This window comes from Protopterus annectens, chromosome 8.part1 (genome assembly GCF_019279795.1).
Source record: "Protopterus annectens isolate FY-2018-M chromosome 8.part1, PAN1.0, whole genome shotgun sequence".
NCBI lineage: Eukaryota > Metazoa > Chordata > Ceratodontiformes > Protopteridae > Protopterus > Protopterus annectens.
This window is the reverse complement of record NC_056742.1, coordinates 385,210,694-385,225,784: the sequence shown is the minus strand read 5'-3', so window position 1 is coordinate 385,225,784 and position 15,091 is coordinate 385,210,694. Positions and strand designations below refer to the sequence as shown.

The 15,091-nt window shown below is 43.7% G+C and overlaps 1 protein-coding gene across 1 annotated transcript in view; it reads right to left on the bottom strand.

Moving 5' to 3' along the window:
* Positions 1-15,091, bottom strand: part of DNAJA2 (DnaJ heat shock protein family (Hsp40) member A2) — a gene marked incomplete in the record, with an annotated part of 1,055,602 nt that overhangs the window by 222,688 nt on the left and 817,823 nt on the right. Inside the window, 1 exon segment of the mRNA XM_044081956.1 lies at positions 9,293-9,420. Within this exon segment, the coding sequence (XP_043937891.1) occupies positions 9,293-9,420 (128 nt within the window).

Here is a 15,091-nt window from a genome sequence, read left to right as displayed (position 1 = left end):
CTTCGAGAGAAAAATTGCACAGGACACAAAGGATAATCACAAGGCTTTCTTTAGTTATGTTAGGAACCTTGGTGGGAATTCCCAGATATGCTCAGAATTAGTCAGAAATGACAAAAAATACACCGAACCCACAGACATTGCCAACATCCTAGCCGACAGGTTCAGCGCAAAGTCCCCCCCCCTCCCCACCAAAAGGGCAAATATCTATCCCAGCAGAGTGCTGCCCCCCTGACATCTCAGATGCTCAGGTAAGAGCCGCCCTCTCCAAAGCAAAAAACACAGCATCAATGGGACCAGACGGCGTCCCGGGTTGCGTCCTACATTAACTCCAAGAGCAGCTAACCCCAAACATAAAACTACCGTTCAATCTCAGCCTTACTACAGGATATGTACCCAAAGAGTGGCGTACAGCAACAGTGGTCCCTCTCCACAAAGGTGGTGCCTCAACGGATCCTGGAAACTATCGCCCCATAAGCCCGACTAGCTTGGTCTGCAAAGCTATGGAAAGGATCATCATGGACCTCATACATAAAGATATTGGGGACCTACAGACACTGGATCCTACCCAGTTCGGCTTTAAGGGCAGATCCTGCCTCTTAAACCTGGTTGATTTCTTTGAAACAGTCACTATGGCCATTGATGAGGGGAAGGTGGTCCACACAGCCTACCTGGACCTCGCAAAAGCCTTTGATACAATACCCCACTCTGGCATTATAGATAAGCTCACCAGCTTAAATATAAACCCCTATGTCACTAGATGGGTTGCAAACTGGCTCAAGGACAGAACCGACATGGTTAGAATTGCTGGAGCCATGCCAGACTCCAAACCACTTACAAGTGGCATCCCACAAGGCTCAGTCCTGGGACCTCTCTTGTTCGGTATATATTTCTCGGAGGTACAGGCCAACACGGAAGGACTATGGCTGACCAAGTTTGCAGATGACTACAAACTGGGCGCCATAACAGACTCTCCAGCCGACACAAGCATCCTCCAAAAGGGCCTCAAGCTAAACAGACAACTGGTGCCAGAGCCATGGCCTCAAGCTAAATGCCAAAAAGTGTATAGTCATCCCCTTTGGCAAAAATAAAGTGCCCACAAATTACCACATAGGTGGTAATCCATTAAGTACAGAAGTAATTAGCGACCAAAGTTGATAGCAGTCTCTCATTTGACAACCACGTGGCCAAATGGTTTGAAAAACATTTTATATAGCCCACCTAATCATGAAGGGATTCACATCTAGATCAGGGGGAGGTCATCGTGCCTCTTTACTCATCCCTCATCAGGCCCATAATTGAGTACAATGCCCCTTTTGGGATGTACCTTACCAGACACCTGCAGCAACTGGAAAGACCCCAAAAGTACCTCACCAATTGGATCAAAGGGCTCAAACAGATGCCATATGCTGCCCGGTTAAAGACACTCCAGCTCTACTCAGTGGCATACCGCCTGTTCAGGGGCGATCTGTGCCGGACATATAAAGCCATGTCCAACCCGGAATTAATGGACATGCTGCACCTCAGAAAATCCAAATCCCCTCGAGCTACGCGCTCGAGAGACTTGAACCTCAGCACTGAAATAAATAGGACATGCTGGAGGGACAGATTCATAACCCAGAGGCTCCCTTCACTCTGGAATAAAATCCCAGTCCAGGTTAGGCAGAGTCCCTCATTGACTCTCCAAGAGGAATCTTGATGAGTGGATGGGAGATCGTAGGTTTAACCCGGGTATCACTTCTGTGTCACTGTTAGACAGAGGCACAGTATACTAACCTCGAAAAAGGGCATAGCAAAATTAATTTAAAATGGGTGGCGAAAGCCAAACACATTCTGGCTAGGCTTATAAATGTCCTAGGGCAGATAGCCTAGTATGAACCTATGAACCTATAACAGCTTTAGGGAGAAGTGTTGGCTTGCTGCTTAGGTAATTTGCCATGCAGCCAGATTTAAGTCTTGAGCTGGCTGTGTAGAATCTGATTGTTTGCTGCGTGAGCAGGTGAGGAATTTGAGGCAAAATCCATGGTGGGCCGTGAGCCATGTTCCTTAGTATTGGATACCAGTGTTGGCGTGGCCAGTCTGGAGCAATGAGTATCATTTGTGGCCTCTCTAATCTGACTTTCAGCAGCACCTTTGCTAGAAGAGGCAGTGGAAGAAAGGCATACACTGTTAATGTTTTCCAACTGAATGAGAGGGCGTCCACTTACCAAGCTAGTGGGTGGAATGTCCTTGTGCAAAATTTCCAAAGTTGGTAGTTTTGGGGGTTGGCAAACAGGTCTATGTCTGGACGTCCCCATTTTTGAGTTATCTTTGCAAATACTTGTGGATCTAGTTTCCACTTGTGAGGATCCTTGATGTTTCTGCTTAGATCGCCTGCCAATGTGTTTTTTTTCCTGGCACGAATTGTACTTGTAGTTGAACTTGGTAGATCAGTGCTGTGTTCCACAAGGACATGCTTGCCTGCATAGGGGGTAGGAGTGTGTGCCCCCTTGCTTGTTTATGTACCACATTACTGTGGTGTTGTCCGTCTTTATTAGGAGTTGTCCTGGATGTAGGAGGTCCCTGAAAGCTGTTAGGGCATTTTGTACAGCTATCATTTCTTTTTGACTGATATGCAGATGCCTTTCATCTGTAGACCATTTGCCCTGAATGCAGTGTCCTGCCATGTGTGCTCCCCAGGCATAATCCGATGCATCTGTTGTTATAGTTTGCCTGGCTGTGGGTAAGGTAAAAGGCTGACCCTTGTTGAGGTGACATGCCTGATCCCACCACAGAAACTCCTGTTGAAGGCAGGGAATGAGTGGTATTATTGTTTCCAAGCTGTGGCTGTGCTGAGTCCATACGCTTTTTAGGTAGCATTGTAATTTCCTCATATGCAGTTTTGCAAATGGTATTTGTAGTATGCAAGATGCCATGAATCCCAAGGCCTGCAGAATTTTTCTTGCAAGGAGTTGGGTCTTTGTTGCCATCATTTTGAAGTATTGAGTCAGCTGTTGTTGCTTGTCTGGCATGAGGTAAGCCATCTGGCCCACTGTATTTAAGCTTGCACCCAGGAATATTAATGTTTTGAGAGGGCACTAGTTTTGATTTCTTTTCATTTACTGTGTACCCTAGGCAACTTAATAGGTGTTTGACAAATGCCAGATGCTTTAAAAGAATGTCCTTGCTTTCTGCTTGAATAAGGCAGTCGTCCAGGTATGGATATATTTGAATTCCTCTTTGTCTGCAGTATGCAATTACTGGTGCCAGACATTTTGTGAAGACCCTGGGCGCAGTAGATAAGCCAAAGGGCAGTGCAGAGAACTGATGAGTTGAGTTGAACCTGCAATAAATCGGAGGCATCTTCTGCAATTTTGTCCGATAGGGACATCCAGGTATGCCTCCTCGAGATCCAACGTTACTAGCCAAGCCTTCTTGCCCAGCATGGGAAGATGCTGCTGTAGTGTTAGCATCTTGAATTTGGGTACTTGCAGATAAGTGTTTAGAATTGAAAGGTCCAGAATGGGTCTCCAGGCTTTGTCCTTGCTGGGGACTAGAAAAAGTCTCGAGTACAATCCTTGCCCTTGCTCTTGTGTAGGTACTTGTTGAATGGCTCTCATGTCCATGAGAGCTATAATTTGTTTTTGAGCCTCTGCCCATTGATTTGGTGGCAGGTTTGGCATTCCTTTTATCCTTGGCAAAGTGTGAAAGTGGAATCTGTATCCTTGAGAGACAATATTTAGGACCCATTTGTCTTTTGTGATTATGTGAAAAAGTGCTAATTTTCCTCCCAAGGGAGCTGCCAAGAGAGATTTGCTTGGCAGTCTGAGGGTTAAGTCATTGTGTTTGTCTTCTGACAGCTTGTGGCCAGTCTTCTCCTCCTTTCTGTGTTGCGGTACCCCATTGTCAAGGCTTGTAAGGGCCTTGTGACTGACCTCTGCCCCTTGGGCGTCTGTATTTGCCCCTCTGTGGTCTGTCAGAAGCTGGACAGGACCAGTTTTTTGTTGGCCAATTTCTGCTGAAATGGGGGGGTTGGACCTGTACAAATTCCTTGACCGTCTGCATAGAGTTTGTCTTATCCTCCATTTTCTTTAAAACCTCTTCTGCTTTTACACTAAATATAACATCCTGCTGTAAAGGTGCATCCGATAACTTTGCTTTAACATGATCAGGTAGGGTTTTTGTTCTTTTAACAAAGCATGTCTACGTATGACAGACCCAGTCATTGCTGCTCTACAGGAAGAAATCAAATCCACATTGTAAAGTAAGTTTTCCCACTTGTTCAGCTGCATGCAACAAATCTTGCATTTCCCTTGAAATCAGGCTGCTTTGAATGTGTGATCATTTTTTATTTTAATTGAGACATCAGATATTGCTGATATTTCAGCATGTGAAACTGGCAATTTAAGGCCCTCATAGCCAGAGTAGATGAGGTATATACTTTCTTTCCCCATCTGTCTAGTGCTCTGGAAACCCTTTCAGAGGGTACAGGATTTTTAGCAATAGAGGCCTTAGCCCCTTTGGGACCCTGGGAAATGGTTTCTGGATCAGCAACAGGGCTTTTATATAGGAATTTGTGCGAGTCAGGGACTCTGTAGTATCTGTCTGGTTTGGCTGGTGCAGGAGGTAGAGAGTCTGGGTTAAGGCTAGATTCTAAGTAAACATCATCCACAATGTCTAACATGGGAGGGATAGCAAGTGGTCTGTGCTGGGGTAGTAAAAGGAACTCACGGAGCCTTTTCTTAGAATCAGGCTAATCCTGGCCTTCCCAGTGGAAATGTTCCCTCATGGTATGTAAAGTTTTCACAAAAGAGTAGTCTTCTGGGGGAGATGCTGAGGGAATAGACTCTTCAGCATCAGAGTCTTCATAAGGGGGGAAAAGAGCATTCCTGTTCTTCAGAAGAATCTGAGGAAATTGAGACCTGGTCAGAGAAAGCATAATCCTCCTCCTGTCTTGGCCTTATAAGGAGGGGGATGGGAACCCCTGATTAGGGTAATTAAATCTTCAGCCATCTTAAGCATCTGTTTCTTAGGCATGGGGCCTTGTACTGGAGACTGCTGTACAGTCTTTTTTGTTTTTAAAGGAGTTTTCAGCTTTGCATAAGATTTGATGGTGAGTGTAGTCTGTCTGAAGACACCTTCTGCAACTGAAGGCGTTTCAATTGCACCGGAATCTCCTTCTACTCTGGAGTCGGAAGGGGCTAAAGATGAAGGCTGCGGCGGCCTAGTAATCTCCACTTGGGAATCGGAAGCAGTCTGAGGTTCTAAATCATCGGTCGTCAGGGGCTGTGTAGGCGCCTCACTGAAAACCGGAGAACCGGCGACTGGCCCAGCAGAGGCCTCAGAGTCTGGTTTGGGTCTCGGCTGCCTGTCCTTATCCTTGTGTTTTTTATGCATGCCAGCCATTGGTTGCTCCGACGGCATGGTATAATTAAATTTCCTACCAAAGTAATGTTGGGCAAAATCAAAATGACGTTTAATAGTTTATTAAATCTAGCACAAAACCGACAACCTGTGACGTCGTGGTCTGGGCCTAGGCAAGGAATACAATAAGAAAGAAAGTCCTTATGAGGTATTTGCTTCCCACAAGAAATGCAATTAATTTTTTCTGATATCGGACTGAGGCAAGAAAAGGTTCCCCAACGAGGTACTTGGGTTTATTGAAGACTTTGGTCTGAAATTCGAATTGAAAATCTCAGGAGTCGGCCGACTGGCATTTGCGAACTTGCTTCTGCTTCGGGCACTGCGCAGCAAGAATGACTGAGGAAAATGGCGTCTGATGCCTCACATACCCCTAGCGCATTGACGTCAGGGAAGAAGTGACAGCAACCGATGCCGGACCAAGACTTTGAAACTCTGGCCGACTGCGGGACTGCCTGACGGCAGGATAACCCAAGTGTGATGACTGCAGTAGTGTAACATGAACATCATGTACCCATGAACTACCACATAGGTGGCAGGACACTAAACATCGAAAGTGTGATGAGACTTAGGGACACAAGTGGACAGTGGTCTCACTTTCGATAACCACATCACCACAATAGTCAGGAAATCCTATGTGGCACACCTCATCACGAAGGGCTTTTCATCCAGAAAAAAAAAAAGAGGTCATTGCCCCATTATACTCATCCCTCATTAGACCCATTATAGGGTATAATGCCCCATTTGGTATGTACCTCACAAGACATCTGCAACAGCTGGAAAAGCCACAGAAATACCTCATTAAAAGAATCATAGGCCTAAAGCAGACGCCATATGCTGACCGTCAAAAAGAAACTCCAGCTATACTCTGCGGCATATCGTCTACTCAGAGGCAATCTCTGCTTAACATACAAGGCCATGTCAAACCCTGAGCGGTTGGACATGCTCCACTTAAATAAATCCCAATCCCTCAGAGCCACACGCTCCAGGGATCTAAACCTTATCATGATGAACAAAACATGGAGGGATAGGTTCCTGACCCAGAGACTCCCCATACTCTGGAATAGACTGCCCATACATGTCAAGCAGAGCGCCTCACTGGCCCTCTTCAAAAGGAACCTTGATGACTGGACGGGAGATAGGAAATTCACCCCGGGGATCATGTCAGTCACCCTGCTAGACAGGGGCCCAGAGATGTAAATATCGTGGGAAGAAATTTCCAGGGAATTGTTATGGCTAGGCTTGCATAGGCCTTAGGGCCAATAGCTTAGTACCAACCTACGAACCTATTATATCATCTGGCAAGGGCTGTAGTCTGAGCCAAGAACACCTCCTGAGGAAAGACCCTGAAACAGCAGCTCTGGCAGATGCCTCTACAGCATCGTGTCTACACTTACTTGAATGGTGTGTGACTTGAGCAGAAGAGCTCAGAATGGCAGCATAACTGAGCCTTATTAAAAGAGCATGGGAGCTGTAAAAGAAGCTTACTGGTGTCAGACAGAAGGGCTGAAGAGTACTTTGCTATATGGGTCTGGGTAGTTTATGGCTGTAAATGCCAAGGTTGCAGAAGTATAGACTTTCTTCCTCAACCTCTCCAGATCTTTACTCTCCCTGTCTGAGGGGAGAAGCGAAGTAGAAGGCAACATCGTAGAGGCCTTATCAGACACAGAAATAGTAGCAGGGTCTGCAGAGGATATTCAAACAGGAATCTGGAATCCTCTATTACTTTGTAAAACCTGTCTGGCCTTTTAGGGGCAGGGGGTTGTGAATCGGGGCATTCAGACTTGGAAGCTGCTGAAAAGGCATCTAGAAAAGCTGGTAGCACAGGGGGAACTGCAGGTGGAGAAGGGGAATCCATCTTCAGAAAGTCATACCACCACCTTGAATTTCTGACACCTGTGAGCAATCCCATTTAAAGAACTCATTCATTTTAACAATGGTTTCCCCAAAAGAAATTTCCTCTGCTGGAAAACCTGTGCCATTTGATACTTCTGGGGAAGCATATCCTAATGGAGCTAACATTTGAGGAGAGTATGCCAATGACTCGCCCCAAAAAGTGAGTCATCAGATGAAACCTCAACTGAAATCCTCTTCTGTGGAGAAACAGGAGATAAGGGGGAGGGAGACAGTCCAGTGGATTGTCTAAAGGCCATAAAGGCATTAAAGAGCCTTTGAGAAAAGGGTCTATATTAGATGAACGAAAGTTCATCTTGGCGAACGTTCACATGAGCGAATATTGCGGAACTCGAAACCGCAATTGCGAGATCGTGGTACAGTGAAGATGGGAATATTTGCCCTTTCCTCATTGTAGTGCGACCTCGGAGTTGGAATATATATTTAGGGGGGGTGGGGGGCGCAGCCCCCCATAATTGCAGTTTCGAGTACCTGGATATTCGCTCATGTGAGCGTTCGCTAAGATGAACTTTCGTTCATCTAATATAGACCCTAAGAAAAGACTTGCCAATCCGCAGGTTGTTCTTGGGAAACAGGAGAAGTGTGCTTAGTTTTCTGCTGCTTCTTCTGTGGGACATCCATGTGGTGGAACGACAAGGGATCCGATGTCGACCTGCACTCTAAAATATTGCTCGGGACATCTTCGTGAACAATGACTTGAGGAATGTTACACAGGTCTTCAGTAACACAGCCTGGGCTTCCCCCTCCTACATCCGTGATGGATGCCTGCATATCCCCCGAGGAAGTGCTAGTAGGATCCTTCACGGCCTCCCCCATTGTACCCATGGAAAAATCACCTACTGACTCAGAAACAGTCTCCCGGCCAACATCAGCCTCACGAGAGATGTCTGGAATTGGAGAAGCAGCAGGCATGTCAGGCCTAGATTTCTTGGACTTCTTAATTACTGACTCACCAGGCCTGACATACCTTCCATATAGTGTGTGCTTAAGGCACTGGTTCTCCAAGTAGAGACTGAGGGAAGCTAGATGACTGCATAGGGTCTTGGGGATGAAAACTTTGCAAATCGAATAAGAGGTATGGTCATGGTTAGGACCTAGGCAAGACAAAGATTGCGGAAATTTTCATGTGGAATTTGCCTACCTAGCTGATCTGTAACCTCAACTACAACAGTAGCACATAAAACAATGAGAAAAAAACCCTAATGGGGCACTTATCTGGATCAGAAACTGAATTTTCTATGATAAGCAAATGACTGGAGAAGATGTTCTGACTGGAGTCAGAAAAGTTCTAAGGATAGGCGAGTGCTAACGCCCGCTTTATAACAGATGTCACTTTATGACTGACTTAGGACTAGAGCTGTGTGTGATGTTGTGTGCACCCTACAGTAGCTTTAGACTTCTGTATACTGGCCAGACATATGAGTCAGCCAGCAGTGGACTTCCTCATCTTATGAATACTGCAATATATGAACAAAAGGACATTACACATTACAGGACAGAAAATAATTGCTACTGGAAGTGAACACATTTTTCTCTTATAAATGTTTCTACTATAAAATGTACTGATCACCTACTGCACAACAGCCATTACCACTCCCAAAGTTTATACCCTACTTCAGAAGCAGACAGTGAAATAGCTCACAACGAGGGAAAAAAGGAAACAATGTACACGACTATTCTCCAGTCTTAATGGAAAGAAAAGTACAACCTGTTCAAAAATAGAGGAGGCATGGGAAAATAATTATAACAGGAGAAAAATATTTCATAATTTCAGGACATGCTGGACAGTTTTGTCCACTAATTATAAATGAGTCAAGTGCCACGACTTAAGGGACAATTTTATTCAGGAAAAGGTTTTCAATGTAGTCTACTAATCTGTTGAATTAAAAAATATGCATTTACATGAACAGAACTACAAAAAAATTGAAGTGCAATATGAATATGGAGTCAAAAATAAAGCAACCATTTTATGACTACTTACTGTAAGTTTCTCTGGGCTTATCCAATTGCTGTCAGGGAACTGCACGTCAAACTTAATAAAGAGGTCACCCTTTTCAAATGGATTACGATACTGTGGCATTCCTTCACCTCGAACTACACGGACACTACCTGTATGGGGGGGGGGGTGGATGTCAAGACAAAGACTATGCTGCTCACCAAGTTAAATTACATCATGTGAACACTTCTTTATGCAAAACATGCACTAACTGCTGTTATCTAAAAAGTTGTCCGAATTCTACAACACTTAAGTTTATTTCTACAGTAACCAAATATTCTTTTAGAAAAACAGAACCATTTAAGCACGCCATTAAAAAAAAAAAAAAAAAGCTTCCTCCTCCATTATGGATTCAAAAAGCACTCTGCACAGTGGTTAGCACTACTGCCTTGTACCCTCTGGTTCAGCTCTCTATCTTCTGTGTGGAAACTGCGTACCCTCCCTGCACGGGTTTTCAACAGGTAGTCTGGTTCTCTCCCACAACCCAAAGATGTGACACAGGTGAACAGGTACTCCCTCTAAACTGAAAATGGGTGTGCACACAGGTCTGAATGTATTGAGTGTGTATCCTGTGATAGGATGTCATTCCATGCATTCATGAGCATCTCCTACTTCTTTCATCTACTGAGTACTGGGGGACAGACTCCAGTTCCTCAGTGATCTTACTCTAGATTAGTGGGAAACAGAAAGCAAACAAACTATATAAAAATTTTTTTCCACAAAAGAAAAAGTATAAAATGCAGGGTGAAAGGATAACTGACAACTACTCTGATGAGCTCATCTGAATAGCAGCCTTTTCAACATCTTCCCTGTCTAATCACTTTAAGGTAAAAACATTTCCCTCAGCACCCAACCAGCTTGAGCCTTACAGCACTGACCGGTAGCATGGTCAATGGCACTCACAATTAAAGGTGGTGTGGACTAGTGAATGCTGCTAGAGAGACACAAACAGCAGCACAGATCAGTTTTCATATCACAGTCCACATAAAAAGTAAGTCAAGTGGAAGGTACACTTCCTACACATTTGCACTCCTTGCAAGAAAATTTCTAAAACATGATTGGCAAAAATAAACAGCAATCCACCTTTACCCTTTATAAGGGTTTATTACAGGTTGCTGCTCATCAGGATAGTATTCAAAGAATTTACTCAACTATTACAGTTTGTGATAATCAAAAAAATTGAGGTGAAGAAAGATCAGAACTAAAAAAATGTCAACTATCGACTTCAGGAACACAACTGTTTGAAAAAGGAAAAATTAAAAAATGCAACAGCCATCTCTTTAAAAATATACATTCATCTGGTCAAAGTTTATTTATACTTGCTCTACCTGAACTAGAGACAAACTGTTTGCATAACCTTGTGTACATGTTACAGGTATTCTTTGCATATAAACAGCAAATACTCATTTGTTAAAGGCAAGCCCACTGAACAAGAGTCCCTTTTTTCAGGGGCGACCTGGAAGCAAAGTCTGGTTAAGGGATTTGCTCAAGGTCACTCAAAAATTAGGGCTGAGGAACTAACTGTACCTACAGGACCTTCAGTTAACACTTTCAGTTAGTGTAAAGTTTCAAAATTGTGACTAAAATTAGACTGTCAATTACATAAGTACAAAACTGAAATACAATACTATAATTTGTAGATATTACTTCAACTTGTGCAAATAACCAAAAAGGTAAAGATTTTACAGTTTGGCAATAATAGGGTACTTAGCTCTGTGAAGAACTATCTGGAGATGGAACCAGATTGGGCATCCACATATTTCTGCTGAGATATACAATAAGCTTGCAACAAAATGGAACTAAAGATGGCTTAGACCGACTGCCCTTTTTAACAGGGACATGCATGTGTTACTAACAGGAGTAGCCACCACTCCATGCTGTACAGCTACAGGAGTTGAGTCAGCTGACTGGACACCACCTGATGTAAAATCCTGTACACAGTGAATACTGTTGCAACACTAACCCATATAAAAACATTAATGGTTCTTATCCACTGGTCAGATGTCAGCTGGAACGAAGCTTGTGCGTATAAAGTCAGTCTTGCTGCCCAAGGCCAGTTTCTTTTCAAAGGCTCGCTCCTGTTTTCGATAAAAAGTACAGTTTTGTACCTACCATAAATGTAGATGTTCGAGGATCCACATTGCTGCAGTCCTAACTATTGGGTAGTCCGCTGTCCAGTCGTCCAATACAAAGTATATATTGACGTTGGTCAGGGCGGCTGATGAAGACTCACATCAGCCAGGCCAGGGTACTCCATGACCGACGCCATCCCTCGTCTTTTTTCTTTCCTTGCTCTCAGAAGACAGAAAGAAAAGATAAGGCCAAAGATAAAAACAAAACCAAACTATTCGCATATCTGTAAATATATATATATAATAAATATACAAAATTAGCAGAATATAACCTACCTCCTCACCTACACAACCACCCCTAAACACAGAGGAGGGAAGGAGGAGATAGACTGCAATGTCCTCTAACATCTACATTTATGGTAGGTACAAACTGTACTATGTTCTTTCATTCCACATTGCTGCAGTCCTAACTATTGGGTAACTCCCCATCCCAAAGAAAGCAGAGGCGAAAGGGAGGCTGGCAAATCATATGAAGCATAATGATAATAAAATACAGTGCATAAACCTGGCCCCTAGATAGGAGTAGAGAGAGGAAGGAGGTAATGTAGAGAAAGTATGCACTGAACTCCTGAACAAAAGTAGCTGCAGAAACCCAATCCTTAGCCACCAAAAACTTAAAAGCTGTTGTGGTAGCCCCCCTGAATGAGGCCTAATCCCAGCTTTGGAATCTCCTTGCTTGATTGGGGAATAACAACAAAATGCAAAAACAAACCCAATCCACCTAGAGTTTGTTTGAGTTTTGACACAGGCCTGCCCTGAGAAAAAAAAGCAAAACTGCAACAACTGCTGAGATCTGCCTAAACAATTAACAAATAATCAAATATTAACGCATTTGTGTGTACATCTAAAGTGTGTGCAAAATCTTTTCCTTTTTTGGGTCCGTTGCAAAAAGTAAAGTACCCTGAATAGTGATTGTTTCCAACACACTAGAAACCACTTTAGGCAATAGGAAGAATTATAAGCCTGTAATGAAACCCTATCCAGTAAAAAAAGTAAAGGTCACCCATAGGGCCCGTAACTAATCACTGAACATCTGCAGTTGAAAAGGCCTGGTGCCAGCAAAAGCAGTATACCACATTCTTTGTGTAGCTGCAGGCTCAAAGCCATTCCCAAATTGTTTCTCCAACACAAATGTCCAACACAAAATGGAGAGCCAAGGCGGGCTCTGTCTTATATTCCGGGGGTCAGCACCCTTGCCCCTTGAGGATTGGGGAAGCAAAGCGGGTGCCACAATGCGCAATGAAATCATGAAGCTTGAAATTGCTAGCATGAGAAAATCTTTTGTCCAGAGAAAAACCCAAGGGTAAAGGCCATGAAAGATTTTGAAGAGAAGAGCCAAATGGGTTCCAGGCTCTCCAAAGCCAAAATTGAGCCATTAAAAAAATCAAAATGGCTCTTCTCTTCCTTTCTTTTGTAGCACCTTTTCTTGTATGTATATCTTGAAACCATACACATGAAGTTTCAACTGAAAGAGCTTCCAAAGACTCCACTCTCCAAGCTGTGTGAAGATGAGTTTTGCTTGAGTGAAGAGGCACATGGTTCTTTGACAGAGAGCAGACAAGATCTATGATGTGAATCCCAGGACACTGTCAACTTTCTAAGGACATGAATGGGCAGTTTCCACAGTACCCAGGCTGCAATTTGCCAAATTAAAACATCTCAAGGAGTTCTCAGTAAAATGTCTAGGGCTTGTCTTGTCTGCAAGCTAGAGGCAAGAGGAAATAAAATACACAAGACCCTTTTCAATGGGTAAAAGAAGAAGTTCCCTTTTGTTTGTGATGATACCATCCACTTTGTTGTGTTGTCTGTTGGTGGTCAACACCTGGAAGAAGCAGCTCCTGAAATGTCTGGAGAAGCTGTGGACTTGTAACATCATTGAAATACAGCTAGGTCAACATTCCAGTCTGCATTTCATCACTCTTGACCTTCATATCCATTGCTATGAGCTGCTGTAGTCATCTGCTGGCTCTGTCTGTAGAAAAGCAATCTTGAGAGTTGGCCGGTTAGTTAAAAGCCTTGCTGGCTAAGTATGGATCCTGAGCCCACCACAATATTTGTTGATGTACCATGACAGTGTTGTTGTCTGACAGTGAACTGATCCTTGTGCTGTGAAAATAACACCTGCCTGGAAGCCAGTAACTTCCCTTCATGCATTAATGCATTGGCTGTCACCAGAATACAAGCAACCAGTCTGGCAGGCCACTTCCTGACTGTCCTTTCACCATTCGACTTCGAACCCCAATAGTTGATGGAAGTAACAAGAAGATTCTCATCTTCTCACAGCGTTCTGGCTTGTACAGTTGTATTTCTGAGCACACCCAGAAAGCACATGTCTTGGAGAGAGTACTTCAGACTGAATTTATTTTATTCACAAGGTGTTCTTTCCAATCTTGGCAGTGCTGTGTCCATAGATTCAAATGCTGTGGTTTTTGTGGCTTTTCCCAGCTTTAAGCCAGCCAGGAACCATCTACAAGTGGGATGAATTTGCTGTCCTTTTAGCCTGAAGTAAGAAATCACTGAGCCAGAACCTGGACTGATAAGACCATGTTGTAGATGTTTCAAAAAGATTCTTTTTTTTGTCCGGGATAAGAGGCCACAGTCAAAATGCAGATAGCTTCTCTTGAGAAAGACTATAGGCACAGAGGGTACTAGACTGGACTGATCTTAATCGCTCACGCCAGTGATCCGGCATCCAGCAGACTGTAATGACTGTTTTTCCAAATTCTTTTTGAACCAGGGAGGCATCTTAAGCCAGAAGTCAGGCAATGAGATTCTAGCAAAATTGGTTCCACGCTTTTTTTTCTCTTGGTACTCTATCAGATACGAGAATAAAATCCAAGGAACTGATCTGAAGACTAGCCCGAAGAATGGCAATGTTTGGAGTACTTGAAAAATTTGGCTGTAAAATGCAGACTTCTGTAGGCTTCCTTCCGGATCTAGTTTGAAGGTAGTGATCCTTGGAAATAAAAGTTTAACCGTGCATCCTGATATCCAGAACCCATTTTAACTTGGGTAATAAGAAACTTTCTTGGGAAAATCCACTCCGCCCCCTAGAGGTGATAAATCCCGCCAGAAGGTACTGGCAGCTGAAAAGGAATCCCTATTTAAAGGAGGAACCGCTGGCTAGGCAGAAGTTCTGAGTGGTTTGGTCTTGCTCCCAGGTCTAAAAGCAGTAACTGAGAAATTTGCTTGTGGAGCCCTTGGAACTTGTAGGTGGGGAATGTTGAAAAAGTGAAGTGTATATAAAAGCATAAGTGGAAATAAAAACTTCCTCGAATTAAAATGATATCCTTTTCTTAACAGTTTTTCCCAAAGAAACAAGTCCTCCTAGAAAGAGAAAGCTGCTGAAACAGGCTTCATTGGGTCTGCTTACAGACTGTAGCTGAGCATCCAGGACATTGGACTTCTGAGGTGAAGGACCCTTGCCCTCTCCCTCAAAGGAAGTTGAAAGGTCTAGAACAGAACCAGTGGCAGCCCTACTGGACCTTTGAGCTCCCCCATCCTAACCACATTATCAGGAATGTTTACCCACTTGTCAGGCACAAAAGAACTAAATCCTGCAACTCTTACTTTCAATACCTTCCGCCTTCTTATCCACTACAGACTTGCTAACCAAGTGCATAAGAAAACGGATATTTCCACATGTGAAATA